The 22241-nt window shown below is 44.5% G+C and overlaps 1 protein-coding gene across 10 annotated transcripts in view; it reads left to right on the top strand.

Moving 5' to 3' along the window:
• The window catches only part of LOC147893185 (RNA-binding protein 1-like), a 93341-nt gene that overhangs the window by 11941 nt on the left and 59159 nt on the right, over window positions 1-22241 (top strand). For 8 of the 10 annotated variants that reach the window (XM_087385927.1, XM_087385936.1, XM_087385928.1 and 5 more), the window contains one exon: window positions 13742-13810. The exons of the other annotated variants lie outside the window; for them this stretch is intronic. In XM_087385927.1, the coding sequence (XP_087242053.1) occupies window positions 13757-13810 (54 nt within the window). In that variant the 5' untranslated portion in view covers window positions 13742-13756. The remainder of the gene's footprint in view (window positions 1-13741; window positions 13811-22241) is intronic. 10 annotated transcript variants of the gene reach the window in all.

Here is a 22241-nt window from a genome sequence, read left to right on the forward strand (position 1 = left end):
AAACATGTCCCATCATGTATGACCAGATGGGATAATTGGTACCATCAAGCTTGTCATCAGCCCCAATCAGCCAAAACAAATCATCTTTGCCACCAGACATGGTGCTGAAATACAAGACAAATGCACCAACTGGCAAAGCAAATGAGAGAAAGGCAACCTCTCAGAATCAAGTAACAAAAATCTGCCCAAGCTTCAAAGCTTATGCCTGCAAGAGACTCTGCTGTCCCAAGGTGTACTTGTTGCAAGAAAAATCCCCAAAGGCAACACGAGGCCTTCCAAGGCAACACGAGGCTTTTCCAAAATGCAAATGAAGCAGAAATTGGAAAGAACCAATGCAACAACGGCTTACCCAATGATGTAGCGAGAAAGGACAACAGTGATAGGCTGAATGCGAGCAAATGAGGGCTGGAACTGAGAATTACAGAAAAAGAAGTGCTCCCACGAGGAGGAGAGCACTTAGAAATGGAGAGAAAGAGATCCAATGGAGGTGAACTCGCAGCCCGAGGCAAAGGGACGCCAAATGAGGAGGGAAGGGCTCAAGGAGAAGTCTCCGGATCAATTCAGCATGCTCCAAATGTCTTCTAGCACCAGCACACACCACGAGAAAGCACGAAAAAGCCTTCGAAATGCTAGCACGAGCTTCGAGGTGGATCAAGAAGGTAATAAATGCACCAAACCTGCTTGGAAAATATCCGTACAGGTAGTATGGAAATCCATACAGGTCGTACCCTCAATAAATGAGCTTGTACCGCATTAAAGATAGATCTGCAGGTCCGTACAGCCTCCAAAGATGCAGTAAATACTGGCACAAAAATTCGAACAGTTTCAGAACTGCTTTAAATGCACTCGCCATGCTCCGTACAGTAATAAAAGCTTCCATACTGTTAGGTTTGCTGCAGAAAAGTGCTCAAATTTGTTCCAAAATGTGTCTCCTTCGCGGTAGCTGCTCCAAATTGCGTCAGAATGAGATCTTTTGCGACAGAAGTTCTTGGAAAGGTCTCAAACACTCGTGGGAGTGTGAAAACCAGCAAGACCAGCAAGGAAAGGAGCTGAAATGAGGCTGGAACAGGTCACCAACAGCTTGGAAAAGCTGGAAATGGCAAGAGAACGGAACCTTGACCTGCTCTGATACCACTGTTGGGTGTTGGAAGCAATGGAAGCTCAAGAAAAACGAGATGCTGTAATAGATTGCTGCAAAACTTAAGTGTGTAGGCTCAAGGGAGAGCCAACATAACAAAACCCTAGAGCTAACTGCCCTAATTGGCCTAAGTGTCCTAAGTGATCTAGATGGTACATAAACTAGCTGTACCAATAGTCCTAACTGACTATAACTAGGCCTACAAGGCACATACCAAGGTATAACTGGCATCTATGGATAGCCCGTGAGATGGCCTATAGAAATTTATTGCAAACCACTCGTGATACTTTTGGTTTTGTCTTCAGAAATCATTTTGGCATTTATCATTTGACAACAAAGCACGTATCCACGGGAGAAGATGGTGAAATCGTGACGAAATTGAGAGGAGCTTTAGACGACGATGTCCATCATATGTACATGTATATGTGACCATCAAACCCATAGTGTGGAATTCCGACCTGCCCACGGGCTTCGTGATCTCCTTGTTCACAGCCTCGTACGGGTCTGGCTTGGGAGTAGGATTGTGGTTCGTGTTGGAGATATCATAGTCAAAGAGTGTGTTAGTGTGTAGTACTAGGTGATCCAGTACTAGTTTATGTGTGTGAGTCTTGTGTGAGTGCCACATGTCATCATGGGACTTATCCCATATGCACTAGGTGCTAGAGTGTGTGTGAGTAGCCTACATAAGGCTTGTACTTCACTTGTCTTGACACACTTGATGAATGAATGAGAGCCTTTCATTATGTCTTCATTGGAGCATTATTTCCTCACACCCTGACTCTCTCTCTCTCTCTCTCTCTCTCTCTCTCTCTCTCTCTCCTTTCACCATGTTTCTAACATGGTACAGAGCCACCTTCCATAGCTGCCCTAACCCTAATTCGTCACTCTTGCTCTAACCCTAATTTTGCTTCAGCTCTTCTTCCTGCAGCATGCAGCCGCCTCAGCCTTGCTTCATCTCAACCCTTGTTCATTTCCGCTTCTAGCTAGCTCATTCCGCCTCCTTCTCTTGCGGCCGCCTCAGTTCCACCTCCTTTGCACTCCTACTTGCCCACCTAGAACCGCCACAGCCAGTCGTACAGTCCGTACTGGCTGTACGGACTGTTCCGTACAGTTTCTCCCTGCTGCGCCATACCAGGTCGGCAGCTCCCGCAAAGTGTGCCTACGCGTGAGGGTTTCCAGGGTTATTTCGAGGCCATTTCAGAGCTTTTCGATGCTCAAGACAGGCTCAGCTTGCTGCTGCTGTGTATTTGACCACTGTGAGTGCTTTGTGTAGCACTTCGAGGCCTTTGGAGGCATTTCCGACATGTTTTGAGCTTGCTGCTGCATAACTGCCTTCAGTAGAGGCATTTTTTAGCTGCTTTGAGGCCTTCGAGTTGAGTGATCATCTAGCTCGGCTTCAATCTCTTGTTCAACAACTCTCAAGTTTGAAGAGTGTCCCTGATGATGAAGATAAGATGGCAGTCCTTATGAAGAGTGTGCATGGAATTTCTCGCTTTGAGCACACTCTTGAGATCCTTTGTCTTGCCACTACCACGTTTGATGATATGGTGGCCCTTCTCATTGAGAAGGATCGTTGCAATAAGGAAGTTGTTCTTGCCTCTCCTATTGATCATGCATTTGCTTCCACAAGCAAATGGAAGACCAACAAGAACATCATTTGCAGGTTTTGCAAGAGGAAAGGACATATTGAAGCCCATTGCTTCAAGAAGAAAGCACAGGAGCAAGAGACGCATCATGCCAATCTACTGGCTGAAGACGAAGCTGAACCTGAAGAGCCCCCGGAGGAGATACATGCAGCTACAGCAGAGGTTCATTGCCTCTCTCTTGACAACGAGGATCCATTTGACCAAGATTGGGCTTTCTAGGCCCCTTATGCTATGTGTGTTTGTGTTGAGTCACATAAAGGTTCTCAACCTTGAGTTGTCCCTCTAAATTGAATGTCTTTGGAGTCAATAAGAGGTCCTCTGCCCTAGGTTGTTCCCCAAAAATGATTGTATTGTGTTTTACTTTGGTTGATGGTATTGACCATCCAGTTCAGAGTAAGGGGGGATGATGAGTGATGGTTGCCCTTGCCGGTCGCAAGCTGACTGAGAAGTCACTATCACACGGGAGGTGTTGGATAGTTGGACTTGCTCTTTGCAGTATTGCGGTGGAGGGGTCTACTCTTGCGTGTTGGGTCTCACACCTCTTTGCTCTGAAGGGGGGTGTTGGAGATATCATAGTCAAAGAGTGTGTTTGTGTGTAGTACTAGGTGATCTAGTACTAATTTATGTGTGAGTCTTGTGTGAGTGCCACGTGTCATCATGGGACTTATCCCATATGCACTAGGTGCTAGAGTGTGTGTGAGTAGCCTACATAAGGCTTGTACTTCACTTGTCTTACACACTTGATGAATGAATGAGAGCCTTTCATTATGTCTTCATTGGAGCATTATTTCCTCACACCCTAACACACTCTATCTCTCTCTCTCCCTTCACCATGTTTCTAACAGTTCGATTGGCAAAGGGCTGGTCTTCACGTCGTGGGCAGCCAGAAGCTTACACAAGGGAGCTGGTTGAGGTCGCGGAGCAAAGCCTTTGGAGGTATAGTCATCCGTACACTGTACGGATCTGAGAGTGGTGTCAGTATGGGCTGTGACCGTATGACTGTACGGTGGTTTACTGCAGTGCTGTGACTGTACGGTTGTACGGCTATCTGCTGCTGTTGGAGGGTATACGGGCTATTCGGATAACTGCTGCTACAAAGTGTACGGGGCTGTACGGATAGCTGCTGCTGCAGGGTGTACGGCTGTACAGGGTATTTGTTGCTGCTGGGAACAGTCCGTACGATGAAACATAGTGCAAGCTAAAAACCCACACCAGGGAACTTTCCATTTCTCTCTTGAATTCAGCCTTTCAAGTTTTAACTTGGATTCAAGCTCTTTTGCAGCTGATTTCCGAGCATAAGAAAAGGGAGTTGGTTTCAAGTATTGTGAATTTTCAGGACTGTAAAGTCGCTGTTGTATAGATGCCTTTTGTGATAGTGCGATTTGAAAAAAACTATTGGTTCATACAGTGTGTATATCCAGTTGCTTGAGATTGCAAGTGTTTCCCTAGTATAGGGAAAAAGTATTAGCCTTGGTTGTGAATTTACAGCTTTATTGTTAGGGACTTTGATCAGTTGTGAATACCGTTTCAGTTTTAAGATTAGTATTAAAAAAAAAGCCCCAACCAACCCAGGTAGGGTTAGACCTTTGAGACCTAAGATTTTATGGATAAAGGCAAAGCTGTAGCAATGGAGCTTGAAGAAGAACCTCACGGGTGGATCCCGTAGAATCGGAAGTCCGTCCAGCATAGCAGGTGTCGCGTCCAGCAGCCCATACATTGTCGGGTAGGATTGCTCTGTTAGAGGATGCCTTACAACAATATTTGGCTCAGCAAGTACAAGCAAATGTAGGGCAATTTGAACTTAGACAAATGGTTCATAGTATGTCTGCAAGACCATCTAGGGAGGATAAAGGATAAAGGAAAATTTCTGATGGAGCGTGAAACCAGTATTCATACGGTCAAGCCTAGGAGGGCTAAGATACGTAATATTGCCAATTATAGGCCAGAAAAGTATTCTGGTTGGATGATTGACCGTAGCTCTGATGTCATAGAAGTCTGGTTGGATGAAGCTTTTGCCATTTGTAAAATCAGGAATGACAAAGAAAATCGGTGACGCCACTCATATGTTTAACGAGGCACAGTGGATAGGTGGTGGATTAAACAACAAAGAGATGATGCGGCATCCACTACTTGAGAGGGATTAAAAAAAGAATTTAGAAAACATTTCTCGCCTCCTAACGAAGCATCTTGAGCTTGGGATCAATATAGGAATCTTCATTAAAAAAATTTATCGGTGGATGAATATACTGACAAATTTAGAAAATGTGTATTAAAAGTATATGAGCCTCTTCCTCAGTCGGTGCAAGTAAAGGATTTTATTTTCAGACTGAATTATGGAATCAAGATGAAAGTTTGGGTTAAATATGCGAACACTCTAGGTGAAGCAATAGCCATAGCCTTGAACTATGAAGATGTCAAAGGTAACAAGCTAAGTGGGTTTGTGCAGACTGGGACTCGCTATGAGCACCCGAAAAGGAGTGGGTTTAAGAAGAAGTGGATTAGTAAAGGTAGTGTCTCATTGCCTAGTGGCCAAGCCAAGCAAGCAAAGCCAATAGAAGCTCCTTCTAAACCAACCACCATAGGAGTGAAGAGAAAAGTAACTCCAATGGCAGCCCGGGCTTGGTTAAAATCTTCTTTGACCCTAGAAAAAGCGAGGAGAGAAAGCTTATGTTTTTAATGCCTTCAACCTCATACGTGGAAAGATTGTGCACGTAACAAGGATTATCAAATGGCTGAGATGTGATCTCAGAATGCGACATGGAAATGGAGGGAAGTCCTAGAGCCGACCAGATGCAGATTCAGCCAGCGGGATCTTCTCAGACCTGTGTTATTGTGTGTACGTGTTGCTAAGTTAGTGAATAGTGCACCTGATAATATCCTATTTAACCCCACAGCAATGGGGTATATAGCTTTTAGCGATAAGGACTTAATTAAGATGAAAGGTTAAGCGGCTAACCATGACGTCATTTTGTTGTTTGACTCAACATCAACACACAATGCAATTAACTCCAAGATCGTAAAAAGGTTGAAACTAAAGACTAGTCCATCTGACTATGCATATACAGTCAGAATGGTAGATCGAAATTCAACTGAAGTATGGGACCAAAGGGTTAGCCAGTTAGAACTTTGGATGTAGACTATGTGGAGAAGCTAGATTTTGAGATGACCAGGCCTTCGAAAGGCATGGCATTCTAATAAGAATCCAGCCATTGATTGAAAAAAAGCACATTTATGTGTTATATGTCTTACATGGTGAAAATGATTTTGCCTCGGGAACTATTAGTTTCTGTGATGGAAGGACGAAAAACTCAAGAAGAGTTTTTGTTTCTTTGTACAGCATCGATAGAGTCAATTGACGGTCCATCGACTAGCACTGATGCTACCCAAGATGGGAAGATGGCCAAATTAGCCGATCAGATTGCAGAGGAGTTCTCTGATTGTTTTAGGGATGAGTTGCTTTATGTTTTGCCCCCAGAGTGGAATGTTCAACATAAGATTGAAATTATCTCGGGGGCAGAATCCTAAATAGGCCTCCCTATAGATTGAGTTTTACTGAGAAAGTTGAGGTGCGAAGGCAACTGGAAGAATACCTCAAGCTGAGGCAGATTCAGCTAGTTTCTCACCTTTCTCTTGGCGAGTGATATTAAAGAAGAAGAAAGATGATACTTTCCGTCGCTGTATAGATTACAAAGGTCTAAACAATATCATTGTTAAGCATAGGTATCAGATGGCTCGGATTGACGATTAGCTAGATGCATTACATGGAGCCATAATTTTTAGCAAGATAGATCTTAAGTGTGGCTACCATCAGATCCGGATTAGAACCAAGGATGTGCATAAAATTGCTTTTAAAAGGAGGTTTGGATGTTATGAGTTTTTGGTAATGCCATTTGGACTTACCAATGCTCCAACTACATTCGTCATACTTACGAACTATTTAGTACGCTCGTATATTGGAAAGTTTGTTATACTTTTTTTTGACGGTATCCCAAAAGTATTGTTGAGCATCGTGAACACTTAAGAAAAGCGTTTGATACTTTGAGGAAAGTTAGTCTATATGTGAATAAAAAGAAAACCGTGCTGTGCATGGTAAAGCTTGAGGTAATCTGGGGTTTATCATTACTCCTGATGGATCCAAAGAAAGTGGTTGCAATACTAACCTGGCCTATTCCTCAGAGTTTGACCGCTTTGCGATCATTCTTAAGATTTGTCAAGTTTCATTGAAGGCATATCAAAGGATATTCCAAGATAGTATCACCTTTGATTGAGCTGACCTCGGATAAAGTATCTTTTTGATGGAGACAGAATCAACAAGAGAGTTTTAATGCTATAAAGAAAGCTCTATCTCTGGTCCCGTGTTAAAAATTGTTGATCCCCAAAAATTGTTTTTTCTAGAACTGATACAAGTGGCATTGTGGTAGGAGCAATTCTTCTCCAAGACACTGGGAATCATTCTGAAAAGCGGATGGTCAGACAGAGATAGTCAACCAAACTTTAGAGGATATGCATAGAGCAAATGTTTCATTGAGGCAACATACGTGGGACAGTGGTTGCCATTGTTGGAGTTTGCCTACAACGATAGAAAACATTTCTCTATAGGAATGAGTATGTTCGGGTTGAGCTATGGTTATAGACTAGCTAATCCAACTACGTTGGAATACCTCAAAAAGTGCCAAGCTATGGATAGAGCTAACATCCACCAAGCTATGGATAGAGCTAAGGCGTATGCGGATGAAAATAGATCTTTCAAATAAAAAGTTTTTCTCAGAATTCCTTTACATTCCAAGTCTTTGACTGCAAGAGAGTGTGCTCCCGAGATTGTGGGCCGTGGTTAATTCTTAAAAGAATAGGCAAGGTGGCCTATAAATTGGAATTACCACAAATTTGTGAGCTGCACCCAATGTTTCATGTTTCTTGTTTAAAGAAGTTTTTGCACCTTGGTGACTCACTAATCGAGGGTGTTGTTTTGTTTCAGGAGATAGAGGATAATGCAAGGCGCAAACCAACAAGAATCCTGGACTGAGAAACAATGCAAGTATGCAATCGGAAGATATCCACGGTGTTGGTTGCATGGCATGGTCTATCTCTATCTGAGGCTACCTAGGAATCCGTGCATCAGATGTGGAGAGTATTTCATCATCAAGGATGCTGATTCTTAAAGAGGGAAGGAATATTATGCTCAAGTTGAGATAACATGACCTTGAAAGGGTTAGTCGGCATTTTCCTTTGGAGGACCGACAACTAAAAGAAAATTGTATTTGTGATTTTATATATATAGTCAAAGGGATTTAATGTGAAGGTCGTTGGTGAGGGTGATTTGCATGACTAGATGAATCTAAAGGCCAAAGGTCCATGTGTTTCTATTCACAGATTTTGCCAAGGGGCAAATGATTTTAAGGAATCCCAAGAGGGGGTAAAAGGGGCATCTAGAGGAGCCTTAATTAATGGACATTTGGCAATTTGGATTCATCTGGGGAGATTTGGGGTTCTGTAGAGAACACATACGTGAAATGAAACGATTGAATTATTCGAATCGTGTGAGAATATCGCAGAGCATGGCTGGGAGGAAATTTATTACAAACCACCCGTGATATTTTTGGTTCTGTCTTCAGAAATCGTTTTGGCGTTTATCATTCAAGCTTTGCTGGCGTCAAATATTCAGCGTTACTTTTGCTTGCAGATTCTCTTTGCTTGTACTTTTTTACACTAGTTTTGCTTCTTGTGCGAATGGCACTAAGATAAAGTTTATGAGAGTGGAGACAACACATAATGTTGGAGAAAGCTTCAGAAAGTTGAAATGGATTGCACACACTTTGAAATGCAAAGGAGATGTGGGTTTTGTAGGAGACCCTAAATCCTAGCTGTGGATGAAGTTCTAGAGCGACACTTGGCGTAGTGCCACATGTAAGGTGCATTATTGCACCAACCTATGATAGATACTACTCTCCTTTGTTGAAGTGGAGTCCGATTATAGATATGAACTCTACAAAGAACTTAATTGTACAGCTAGTGGAAGCTTTTGTGGTTTCTTGGACCTTAACGTTACTCAATCTTCCTTAGGTTCAGAAGTTGATATCTATGATAAACGACAACAACCTGAGCATGCTATGTTGAATATCATAGAATGCCTCACATAGTCTCAAATATCTCTGATATGGCTAAATATGGAGTGATTACTTCCCAATTCTATAGGTTTTCTCATCTTTGCACAAGTAAGAGTGCATTTATCTCTCAATTTAGTAAGAAAGGCCTATAATACAAGAAAAGTAACGAAGAAACGCCGCTTTGTCCTTCGTTGTAGTCGCTATATCTCCAAAATTTTGGCTTTGGGGATGTTTAGGATCATTAAACGTAGAATCAAAATCCAAAGTGGGGCACATTTTCTTTTTAATTCTAGATTTGTTCTATTTTTGGAGTCCATGTACTCATAGGTACTTGTTTCGTTTAGTTCTGCTATATGTGTGTGTGTAAATGTAAATATAATTTTGTTTTTATTACAAAGTAAGGGTAATAATTGTTTCCTTGTGCTTGCGTTGGTGTTTAATTTGTTGTCTTATATGTACGATTGGTTTATCCATTAGTTGTTGTTTCTTTCTGCTTCTTTACAAATAAAAAATTTCAGGGTTAGGTTGGGTTGTGATGGGAATTTAACCTGATTTAATTCTCTCTCTCTCTCTCTCTCTCTCTCTCTTCGCTTTTCTTCTTCTAATGTTCTGCTTATTTCTTTCTTTTTGCTTTCAAAGCTTTTGTTGTTTGGTTGCGATTTCAAAGCTTAGTAAGCACTGGGTTTACCCAAGAGATTCCAGAATATTTAGAAACCCAGATGGCAGCTTATGCTTGGGTACTGATGAGAACATAAGTGTAGCTTTGCTTTCTTTTGCTTCTTTTTACTTTTTCTCATTTACACATTTAAAAAAAATTCCTATTTTATTCTTTTGCTTGTTCTATAAATTTTTTATTAATTTGTAAGATTGGATATATTCTAGTCTTATGAAGGCATATATATGAACTCTACAAGGTGTCTAGGACTGTATATATTGGTTACACATGTGGTAACCTAGTGTAGACTCGATATTATAACGCATGAAGACATTATCCTAATCTAGGATGGGCATAGCCTAATAATTCCCTCCCTCTTTTAGTACATAAGATTTTCAACCTTTATACGCGACTCTTTCACCTTGTATTCAAAAAACTTGTGGAAGGCCTGATAGTTCTTTGCTATAGAGTGCACCCATGTGAATGTAAGAAAATATTGTTCCATAGAAAACAGTTTGGTTGACATGTATCCACTTAGCTCTGAGTAAGTGGTACCTTGGCTATGAATGTAGCTTCCTTTTAAGAATGGTTTCTGGTGTTGCTTGCCCTCCATGCAAGCCTCGTAGACTACTGAAGTGTTTGTTATGCTTTCACCATTCTAGTTCGTCATGTCTCTTAGAGTGTTTTGTAACTAACATAGCCAACCTCTCATGACACAATCTCAAGCTATCTGTATTTTTTTCAGTAAAATACTACATGTGTATAATTCGTCCTTCACCACATTGTGTGCAACCACCTTTCTAGTCTTCTTTGATCGGATTGGCACTCTCTGTCATCGAACTCGGCTCTCATCCTATTTTTAGTACCTTTTGTTCTCAAGTATGAGTCTTGAACGAATGCATAGGACCGAAACATGACAAATTCAATGCATATTACTCATTACCTTGAACCATCTCTTGTCATTGGATGTGTGTTTTGAGGGACCACTATCTATATACTAGTCACCACTTTGCTCTAACATTGTATGCGGGGTTCAATGTTCTAGCACCAAGAACAACTCTTCTTTTGACACCTTGGCCAATTCAGGTTTCGACTCTTCCTTAAGTTTGTCTTCTTTTCTTTTTCCATCTTCATTTTGTCAGCCTTTTTCTTTCTTCCATCCTTGGCTATGTGCGCACACTTGCCACATAGAAATATCTTCTTTCCTTTCTCTTGTCTTCGTCATCAGAATCTTAGATTTGTCACCCTTTGGTTCGCCATTACCTTTGGGCTTCCCCTTTCTGGGTAATTGCCCTTACCACCTTTTCCTTTCGCTAGAAAGGTCTTGTCACGTCCATCTCATTATACACGTACTCCCTTGCTGCCTCTTGCAATGGAATAGACCCGGCTCCTCTTGTAATTGGTTTGGATTGATTCTTAATCATAATTGTTGTCATAAGGCTCTTGAAGCTACGGTGCAGGTTTTTCATAAGGAGCATTGCTAGTTGATTGAGTCCACCTTAGAGACCAACTGCTCCTTGATCACCTTTACCTTTGCGAGGGGCAATGTGCCCTTTGTCTCCATATAGATGGTGAACATTCGAATCTGGGGGAATAGGATCCTGGCTGTGTTGTTGGTCTCGTACAGATTTTTAAGGATCATCCAAGCCTCATTGGTAGTCCCCGCAAGCTGAATATGAAACTCAACTGAATTTGTGATCTTGCGGATGATCATTGATGGGGCCTTTGCTTCCCTCGTCTTCCGGTCTCTAATGGTGTAGTTGTTACTATCTAACTTGTGAAATCACAAGTATCCTTAAGTTGAAGCTCCATCCTATTTGTAGTCTCCTAGATTACCCATGCCACAACTGAATTTGGACTTTACCTTCTTGATGGAAGTTAGTACCATATGCTTTCCATTCTTGCCCAAAAAAGGGTATTGGCATGCGGGAAGTCATTGACAATAATTGGAGAAGCTAAAAGAAATGTGCTTTAGAAAATAAACGCAATACTTGAAAGGAAAGGCTAGCACTTGGTTGAATCGGGCCACCTTTGCCTTTGGAGGGACTTCTTCCTTCAACTCAAGGGATGCCAAGAGTGCCACCTTGGCCTTTGATACCTTGCTTGAATAGAGTAAAGAATGAGGGCGTGGAGGACATTGACAAAAATAGTATGAGCGGCTGTCTTTGACTTCGTAGGTGGTCCTTTGAGCTTTGGTAGAGGTCCTTGTGAGGTTCCTGGCTTCTTCGGGCAATCAGCCCGAGTGTGCCCACGCTTCTCACAAATGAAGCATCATCCCTTAGCTGGTTTCTGTTTCTTCTAAGGAGTATCCGAAGATCTCACTTCTCCTATGCTAGAAGCTGAATTAAAAAACTTTCTCTTGTTCTTGCTCTGGGTCTCGGGTGTAGTTGACTTCTTGGTCGAGGCCATGGTATCATCATAAATGCGTGCAAAGTGAATGGCCTTTTCAGGGTAGAGCTTTTATTATTCTTGACCTGCAACCTATAGGAATTGGGTAGTCCAGCTACAAAGAAACCGAAGAGGGTAACGATCCATCTTTGTAGCGCGGGTCTACAGGTCCTGGAATGTTTGTAGATATGATTTGAAAGTGAGGTTCTGCTTGGTCATATCTAAGGCCTTGAACTTGGCCACGATATCATAATCATCGTCCTTTTTTAGCAATTCAATTCTAAAAGCTTCTTCGAACAAGGTAAATAACAGTTAGCTTGTACCTAACCCGGGCGTACCTATCTAGATGAGGTAATGTCTATAGGCTAAAGTAGATGTTTGTTTAGGGGTGTAATCACAAATAGCCAAGGAAAGGAAGAATCTTAGCTTCTTGATGCAGTGATTGTCTCAGTAATCAAAAAGTAACAGATGTATATTTGGTCTTGGATTGATATAATATAAACCCCCCCTTTTTTTGGCAAATAGCCAAGGACTACGTTAATTGATGTTTAGTAGAAGGATAGCTATTAATTTAGGATTAGGAAATAACAGCCACATGGGCCAAGACTATATAAGCAAACCATAAGCTTGGATCTTCTCGTGAGGCCCAATGAGTTGGCTCATGTGCCATGGCTTATTAAGAGAGAGTTGGCCTTAGGCGATGAACGTGACCCTTAGTTGGAGGGTTGTCCAAGGTATTGTGACCTTTGGTTGGGAGGAAAGCCTGATGCCAAGAACCCTTGGTTACTAGGTCTACATCATTATTTAGTGATCACTACTCCATTAGTATTTAGTGATGACTACGCGAGTAGTTTTAGGTTGTGGCCTTGACATAGTATGTACTCCCCTTGTATGGAACGAATCCAACTTGGTCGTACTTTAGACCTATGGTCTTTATTGTGCATAGATCTTTAGATTTTAGACAGAGTCAAAAGTAAGGTGAACAGATGGCAAGGACTGCAACCGACCCTAGCAAGAAGAAAATTTGTCCTAAACCACTACATATACCCCTCCATTATCTACTATATCTCCTACTGGTTCCCGACTAAGAAGTTCTTGAAACAGATCAACAGCTTGTTCTGATCATTTCCGTGGGGAGGAGATGAAGTCAACCACAAGGCCCCTAAAGTGAAGTGGCAAACCTGCATAAAACCAAAGGCTGTTGGTGGACTAGGAATAGCAGATGTGGAAAAATCCGCGGTAAGATTAATGGTGCAATGGATAATAAAAGCACTGCAGAACCCAGTTAGCTAGCTATTGTGGCACATTACAATGACGTGTGTGAGTAGGGTGGTTGTTGCAATTGATACTAGCCAATGTTGTTTCATTGTTAATGTGGCTTGAAATTGGCTGATAAATTTGCTGTAGTGCTGGACACCTTTAGTATATCCCCTAGGGTTAAGATGGTGTTAATGAATCATGTGTTGTAAACTTCTGATACTTGCAAATCCATCAAAGGATTACATGTAACATGTATATGTTCAAATTGAAAGGGTAGTCTTCGTGATCTATCACACTTTGGGCCATGCACTAGCTTGTGTAGTTCATAGCACATCTTTCTCAAATGGTGTAATATTTCATGAAGTTATGGTTGTTGTTATATGGTGCTTTGCAATAGGAAGAGTGATCTCATATGATTTGATAGTAATTTTTATTGATGATTAATAAGGATCTTGTGTTATGTATACTTTGCAAAGGAAGAGCAATCTATTATATGAAATGTTGTTGTATTCATTTTAGCAAGGAGTGATAAGGCTTTTGTTTGGTATAGACATAGTGTTTGATCATGACGAGTGGTGCGTACTTGCCTCCTGAAGCGGGTTACAATCCACGTAGAGAGGTATAATCTCTTTGACCTTCAAATTCGGTCTTTTTCAATATTGTGAGAAAAGACTATTGTACGAGTGGATGTACGAGTGGATGACAGTACAGTAAAGCTTTTGAGCAGTTTATGCTATGGGCTTAGATTACAAATCTACGATATTTCATCATTTCAACAATGTGGTATAGGAACTTTTGGTGCTCTTGCTCAACATATCTAGCAATTGCTTGTGAAAGAAATAGTGCTTGAGGAGAAAAGAAAGAAAGAAAGAAATTTTATTAGAGTCTTCGGAAGACCGATGGGTCTATGAGATTGAAAGAAAACAAGAAAGAAAGAAATTTTATTAGAGTCTTCGGTGATACAAATCACAGTAAGGGTGGAGCTACTGAAACGAGCATCATCACCCATGCTGAATCCTAAGTCTGATCATACATAATCAAATCTTGTATAGATTTAAATTTTATGCATAATCTTTTGTGCTCTAGTTGTCCCATGCCTTTAGTAATAAAGTTGAAGCTAGAGTATCAAATGTTTAAAGTCATCGTTATAGATCCAATCTCCTTAAAGTTGTTAACCATGGATGTTGAAATTGTCATATTGCTGATCATTGCCTTGCAACAAGGGTGCACTGTGCAATACCATCGATAAAGGCTATCTTAGCTCTTGTGGAGTTTTCCCCTCCCTATCCACTTCCATGCCCTCTTGATCCTATGATCTCGCAACCAGATCCTCACTTTTCCCCCCAAAAAGAAAGCATGTATGATTCTCTTGCCACCTATGGCGTGTAAAGTTGCATGTGCTAGTGGGGACTAGGGGAAGGTGATGGTACGAATAGAATTGTTGGGAAAGCAGGCATGAATCTATATAGAGGACATCCTTTAGGAAATACCGGTGATAAAGGAGCAAGTACATCCCAAAATGGTGAACAGATAGTTGGGTTGGATCAAATGAGAAACAATCTTCCATATTTGAAAGATTTAAACCCATGTTGATGAGGGCTTGTGAAGTGGTAGATGCTGAGGCTGAGAATGATGATGCGAATGTAGATACTAAGGATGAGGCTACTATGGATGTAGATCTATGTACAGCAGTGCTATCTATTTGAAGAACGTTGTGTCTCGTCTAGCTCATAAGTACTCTGTGATATCTTGTTGTTGCTGTTGTTGTCCCTTCTACTATTGTCTCGGTTGCTACATTTTGGGCTTCTCCTCTTTTTTATCAGCTTTTACAAAGAGCACTGCTTGCAAATTTTTGCGAAGGGCTTTATTGATCCACCGAGATACACATAGGGGATATCGGTCGGGTAGTTCTATGTTTCATCACATCGACTTTGCATTGAGATTGGACGGGCAGAGGGTATACCCAAAGAGTGTCACAAGTCGCATCTTCACTTTATGTGGGTAGCGGGGGATCGAGTTTGAGGAGCATTTCACTTTCAGATGCCTTGTATACTATGAGATCAGAGGTTGCTATCACTATTTGTTCAAGGACAACTTCGGACTCCTATCTAGTTTCTTGTCTTACCTAGATCAGAGATGCCTGACAACTTTCATCCATGAACACAGGGAGCATTTGCTTAGAACACATAGGTGAGATCAAGGTGTAGAGCTAGACCACTCAAAGCATGATCGGTGAGTTTCTCCTAACAGACAGCACTGATCGGCAGGGCTCGGAGAGACGGCAATCGGAGGACCATAGCGTGAGACATGTTAGACTTGCCAACGGGTTGAGGCACAGATCACAGACTAGGGCCCTTCCCTACATGCTTACCAAATCAAGGGGCTAGGAGACCATAGCGGACCACACATATCGACAGCCGTCGGTGTGTTATCATAGGTTTTATGCCACCACAACCTCACACATACCCGACCCCTCTTAGGCTTGACGGCTCTCCCAACGACGTCTTCTCTGCCAATTTCTAGAAGTGCCGCCAGCCCACATCTTCTCCATGAGGTCAGCGATTTCTCTTTATGTATCGGTATCGTTATGACTATAGTCATGGGCATTGATGCCCACTTAGGGGCTCCCCCTCTTTAGCTCGTTGTATCAAATGCTTTCAATCTCATAGACCCTTCAGTCTTTCAAAGACTTTTACTTAACTTTCTTCTCTTCCTCCCTCTCTCTCTCTCTCTCTCTTTCTCTCATGGTGGCTTTTTCTTGCAAAAAAGCATTGCATCTCTCTCTCCGAGCACGGCGACACGTGCAGCACACACAGCGTAAGGACACCTAGCGGCCCATCACTGATTTCTTCCAGTCACAGGATACCTCTCCTCAGTCTAGCCGACGACGCGGACGTGAGCGAGAGCCAGAGCCACGACAGCTGCGCCAGCGCACAGACTCACACATCCGGGTCCATGACATCTCGTCTTTGCTCTCTGCCCGCCCCACCGGGGTTACCGTTGCCCTCATCCACAGGGCCACCCGCTGCCCCCGACGATCGAGCTCGACTAGGCCGCGTGATGTTAGAGGCCAATCATCTATGGCAGGGTTTTTCCTGGCCTCTCATTTGACGGCCCCTCTATGATTGGTCTCTGACGATCACCACCTGCACATATATATTGTATCTCCCTCCTCTGCCCCATTTTTGGTGCCCCCCCCTTCTTTTTTGTATCATCTGGAGGTTGACACGTATTTTTTGTATCAGGACTAGACACACTGTCCTTCATAACCTCTTTTTTGTAGAAACGGTTGACTGGCCCGTTTTGAGACCGCCACCGTTATGCTCATTGTATCAGTTATCTTTAGTCTCATAGACCTTCACGGTCTCCCGAAGACTTTGATAAACTTTCTTTCTTTCTCTCTCTCTCTCTCTCTCTCTCTCTCTCTCTCTCTTCTAGATGTATTTGATTTGATTATGTATGATCAGACTTAGGATTCAGCATGGGTGATGATGCTCGTTTCAGTAGCTCCATCCTTACTGTGATTTGTATCAGGTTTTCTTTAAGTCTCATAGACCCATCGGTCTTCCGAAGACTCTAATAAAATTTCTTTCTTTCTTTCTTTCTCCCCTACTCTCAGCCCCTCCCCTCTCTCTCCCCCCACTGCTCTGCCCTGCTCTTCCGTTGCTCCACCCTCTTGTTGCTCGGCCTTGCCCTCATAGCTGCCCCGCCCGGCCCTCGCGTCTCTCGCTCCCCCTGCTCCTGCTTCTCCCGCTCACGGCTGCTCCACCCTCCGCTCCCGCTTCAGCCCTCCGCTCTCGGCTGCTTATCCCTTCGCCTCTTGGCCCCCCGCCTGTAGCTCCCTCGCCTTCACCTTCGACTCCAGCGTCCAGTCTTCCTGTCTGCATCTTCACTCCCCCCACCTGCAGCTTCGCTCCCCCCGCCGGCTCTCTTCCCCACGTGTCCTTCCGGGCTGCAATCCCTCCGCCTCCCCTCCCATTCCAACTCTGCCTCCCCTCCGGTTGCTCCCGGCTCCCTGCCCTGCTCTTGCTCCTCCTCCGTACCTACCCCCCGTAATGTGTGTGCCTCCCACCATGGAGGGGGGCCTCATACTCCCGCTCCCACTCCATCTCCCGCACTAGGACCTGTGCAAAAGGAAATCAAAGTCACAGTCCAAGAAAATGGGCAAAGGCGATAAAGAAAGAAAATGAGCAAAGGCGATAAAGAGACGGACAAATCCAAGAAAGACGACCCCAAAAAAAAAAAACAGCAAACACAACTGACACTTGAGGATGTGAACACAGGCTACAACTGGAGTGGACTTGGGGTTGACAGGAAGGCAAAGGCGGGATCCACCTTAGCCTCGGCTTCAGCCTTAGTCTCTGCTTCTACTTCAGCCCCTTTTTCAGCCTCAGTTTCAGTTTCAGCTCCCGCTACATCCTCATCTTCAGCTTCAGCCTCAGATTCAGCTGCAACCTCTACATCCCCAGTGACATACCCATCACATCGGCCTCCTCCCTTTCCTCTAGGATAGGGAGGTTGTCACAGTCCTCATCTGTCCCCTCCTCCCCCGTTATAGCTCTCGCACCGATTATGACACCTACTTCAGAGGTGTCATACACTGCTCCTCATTACGCCTCGACCTTTCTCTCCCCTCTCCCTCTCAGTTAGCCTACGCTCCCACATCCCATTGGGATGCCACTATCATCTCCATACCTCACCCAGCTCACCCAATCTCATCGCCTAGCTTTCGGCCTCATCCTCATACTTTTATGTCATAGCCATTCGAGTTTCAGCTAGGACACAGACGGGCTGACACACCAAAGGCCTGGGAGACCTTGCTCATGGAGGTACAGGGTATTCGTGAGCGCGAGATGGAGCTGACACACTTCGCACAGGAGCAAGTCTGCTTCAACCAGGAGTAGAGCCGCGTCATACGCACCATTTGGGAGCATGCTGGTCTCATTCAGGGACTCAGACATGATATCTCACAGCTCCAACACGAGGTCACAACCATACACACAGTCCGAGGGAGCAACCCGGTTGTTGAGGCACATATCGCGAGCATGCAATCTGTAATTGAGGAGACTTCCAGATGGATTGACGTGGCCAAACGGGAACCTGCAAGGGTGACTATTTCGGTTACCCTCATGGAGCAGCAGCAGAGAGCCAGCAAGGCTCTCAACCTCAAAGTCCATGGGATCCTGCGCACTGAGGCCACACCGATGACAGATGCGATGGCTTTCGTGGCCACTACTCTGGGTGTGGTTGAGCATAGGATCGAGAGGGCATGGCGGATGGGGAGAGACCCCAACCGAGAGCAGCCCCTGATCATACAGTTCCATGACGCTCATGCACAACTTTCAGCTTTACGGCGTAGGTCAGTCCTACAAGTTCAGCCAGCGATCTCCATGGATGAGGACCTCCCCCGCCTACAGGTTGAGGAGAGGCGCTTCTTGTTGCAGCAGCGGGATCAGGTCCGAAAGAAGGGGAAGTGGGAGTGGTACGAGAGGGATGACTTCTTACAGGCCCCCGTCAGGCACCAGCCCCCTCCCCTACATAGGGAAGCGGGGTCTATAAGACTCAGATATTCGAGACCCTATCCTGCACCATTTGGAACTGTAATGATACCGTATGGTCAGAACCAGGGAACTTCTCGAAATCCTATACAAGTCACGACATAGTCTTTTACACAGGGACACATCAAAGTCTAGAGCGCCTACTACCAGTAGTCAGCGGGTACACATGGGAGTCTGCCTCCTACAGAGATGAGATGAGGGATACATGGGGAGTGTGAGAGTCAGGTGGAGTAGTAGTCCCTTACAGATCCACACTTTTGGGGACCATTTCAGTAGAGCAAAGAGATACACATTCCAGGTTTCTTTGGATGCGGATTCGACACTTGGACAGCCAGGATTTATATGTTGCAGTATGCTACTTCCCTCCTGAGACCTCCCACTTTGCTAGAGATACTCGAGATGAGGATGAGACATCTCCGTTTGCAGCTCTTTATCAGTCCATTGTTGACTTTTCTAGCCACGGAGAAGTCCTAGGGAGAGTTGGTTGCTCTCTTGCGGACATGCTGATCCGGATATTGCTTTATGCATATGACATGGCTCTTTTGTCTTCCTCAGCAGAGGGGCTCCAGAGACACCTTGACGCACTATAGTCCTTTTGCGAGTCTCATGATTTGAAGGTCAACCAGGTTATGATCTTCAATACATCTCGAGCCGTCATGCGAGGAGCTGTTCACATTTGATGGGTCACTTGTTGAGATAGTTTCATCACACGTATCTTGGGGTTGTCTTCTCCGGACCTATCTTCACTATGAGACCTGCGATGTAGGCACGCTTGGGCAGAGGATATGCTTCATTGGCTAGACTAGAGAGGTAGTGCTTCCGCTTGCACTTTCAGGATCCACGGACCAAGGGGTTGCTTTTTGACTCCTTGGTCCGCCCAGCAGGGATGTATGGCAGCCCCTGTTGGGGGCCAGACGTGTTGGATACAAAGTGGGCTCGTGTGGAGTAGTTACAGGTTCTCATGTTATCATGGATGATTCGCGGTAAGCCATCCGTTCCTCACCAGGTCATTTAGGCTGAGTTTGGGTCATCCCCATTACAGCTAGATGCTGCATTTCAGGTCATCATGTATCTGTACTAAGTCAGGGAGGATGGGGATTACACTTCTAGATGCAGCAGGCTATCATGGCTAGCACTGTACTCTTCTATGGTACTTTCAGCAGGAGGGGACCAAAGATGCTAGTATGCACGCACAGAGAGATTGTTTGAGCGACTGAGGCTCCACATGGATAGACTCCCTCCCTTCCAGTACAGCATGGATGCTCCGTTTTCTCCCCTGCTATCACGTGAGGTTAACTAGGTTATCTGTGAGCATCTCTTACAGCTACACATTCCGGACCTTTGACCCACCAAGATACACACGGATCTACTTACCCCACTCACTGAGGATCTCTATTGGGCAGTTCTGGGTCTCTTCACATAGACTTCGTATTGAGAGCGGCATAGTAGAGCGCTTACCCAGGGAGAGGCGCATATGCACATTATGTGACATGCATGAGGTTGAGGCCATGGTTGACACGTACAATCACGTTCGATGCGTACCGTTCGATGTTAGTGCGGTACTAAACGAACTAAAAAATATTAGGCGTACGTCCGATGGTATGTTCGATACCCAAAAAAAAAGACAAAGATTTAAGAGTTTTGGAGTAGGTACTTGTACAAGCTTTAAAACTTGTACAAACATGTAATATAGGTGCTTGATGGAGATAAAGAGGGAGAGAGATGAAGATGCTTGATGCAGCTTGAGCCTCGTCACTTGTTGGAGATGGAGAGTGGAGAGTCGAGACTTAGAATTGGAGGTAGATGCTTAGTGGGGGCTAGTGGGGAGGTTGCCACAGGTTAGCGGGAGGGTGGTGGCGCGGGTAGCGATCAGCAACGACGAGTAATCAACAACAGCTATACCTCCCTCCGCTTAGATCATGGGTGATAACAACGATAAATATGTGCGTGTGTGTGTGTGTGTGTGTGTGAGAGAGAGAGAGAGAGAGAGAGATACAGTGGTCTCCCCATTTATAAGCCCCCAAATGAGGAGAGCGTGGGGGAGGTGGACCTAGGGTTAGGATTGCCACATGGGGCATCTGATTGGGTGCCATGTGGGCAACACACCCAGAGAGAAAAACAAAAAGAGGGGGCTGCTACATGGGCAGCACGTCAAGGCAAACACGAGAACACACATGGGGCTGCCACATGGACAGTGCATGGACTGCCATGTAGGCCAAGAAGTTATGAGGCTGCATGGAGGGCAGGACTGTGGGTATGCCACGTGGTCGCCGGGGACTGGCTGGAGCAAGAACTGCGCAGGGATGCAGGCCCGGGACAGGTGGTGCTGACATCAGCAGGAGTAAGGACTGTGCAAAGACTGTACCTCCGGAGGTATGCGGAGCAGGGTTCAAGGCTGTACGGGGCTGGAGAGGGCCTGGCAGGAGTGCAGCAGCAAAGGGGTTGAAGAGGCGGTAAAAAGGATGAAGGGGGCAAGCCCCTTGCCCTTTTATAGGGCCTGGTTGGGCTGGTTGGAGCCAGCCAACCAGGTCCGCTGCTACAGACCTAAAAGTCGGCGAGAAGGTGACCCAGACGAAGCTGCAAACTTAGCTAGAGTGGCAGCCCACGTAGGCTGGTATCCAGACAGTAAGGTGGAAGAGATCCTTTGGATAGAGAGTCTACATATGCTCAGTGGAGCATGCGGGCTACAAGATCTAGAGGTGCCACGCATATAGTAGGAGGACATTTTGGTATTGTTATGTGTTCGGTTTTGGACGGATGGAAATATATAAGTGTTGCTTCGATATTTGTCTTTGAGCACAGTCTATTTACTGGCTTGCACACACATGAATGGTTGTGGAGTACACACATGTTGATGAAGCTTGATTCCATAGTGTGACGCTTTTGTGTGTAATTCTTGGGCCCATCTATAAGTCTTCCGTTGCGGGATACTCTTTGTAGGGATTTTATTTTCTAACATGGTATCAGAGCCTTGACAGAAGTTCTCGGGAAGTGGAGCTTCAAGGCAAGGACCTTGCTGAAGGACGACCTTGATTCATTGCTTAGAGGAATTAGCTTCGGTGTTTGAAGGATTGTATCCAGGGGGGAGGCTCAGGTTCAGGCAGGCATAAGGGTTGTACTCAGGTGGGAGGCTCAGGTTTAAGACAGGTGTATGACACTTTGAAAATATTTACCTCTTTCAGCTCATTATCATGGCCAATAGATACCAGATCCCAAATTTTGGTGAGACAGGCAAGCTTAACGTGACCAATTACCCGTTGTGGAAAATGAAGGTTCGGGGCCAGTTAGTGTTGAGGGATTCATGGGGGATTGCAATGGGTATAGAGCTGTTGCCTCAGGCCACCGTAACTACTCGAGCCACATAAACTTCGGTGGTGATAACGCCAGCGGACCCTTTATTAGTGAGAGCATGGCAGATCCGGGATGCGGAAGCCTTGGCTATCATTGTGGGTATGAGTAGGCGGATATGGTGCTGCCTCATATTTAGATGGT

This window comes from Dipteris shenzhenensis, chromosome 15 (assembly GCF_047967505.1).
Source record: "Dipteris shenzhenensis isolate YYH24624 ecotype China chromosome 15, Dip_SZ_1.0, whole genome shotgun sequence".
NCBI classification, from domain to species: domain Eukaryota; kingdom Viridiplantae; phylum Streptophyta; class Polypodiopsida; order Gleicheniales; family Dipteridaceae; genus Dipteris; species Dipteris shenzhenensis.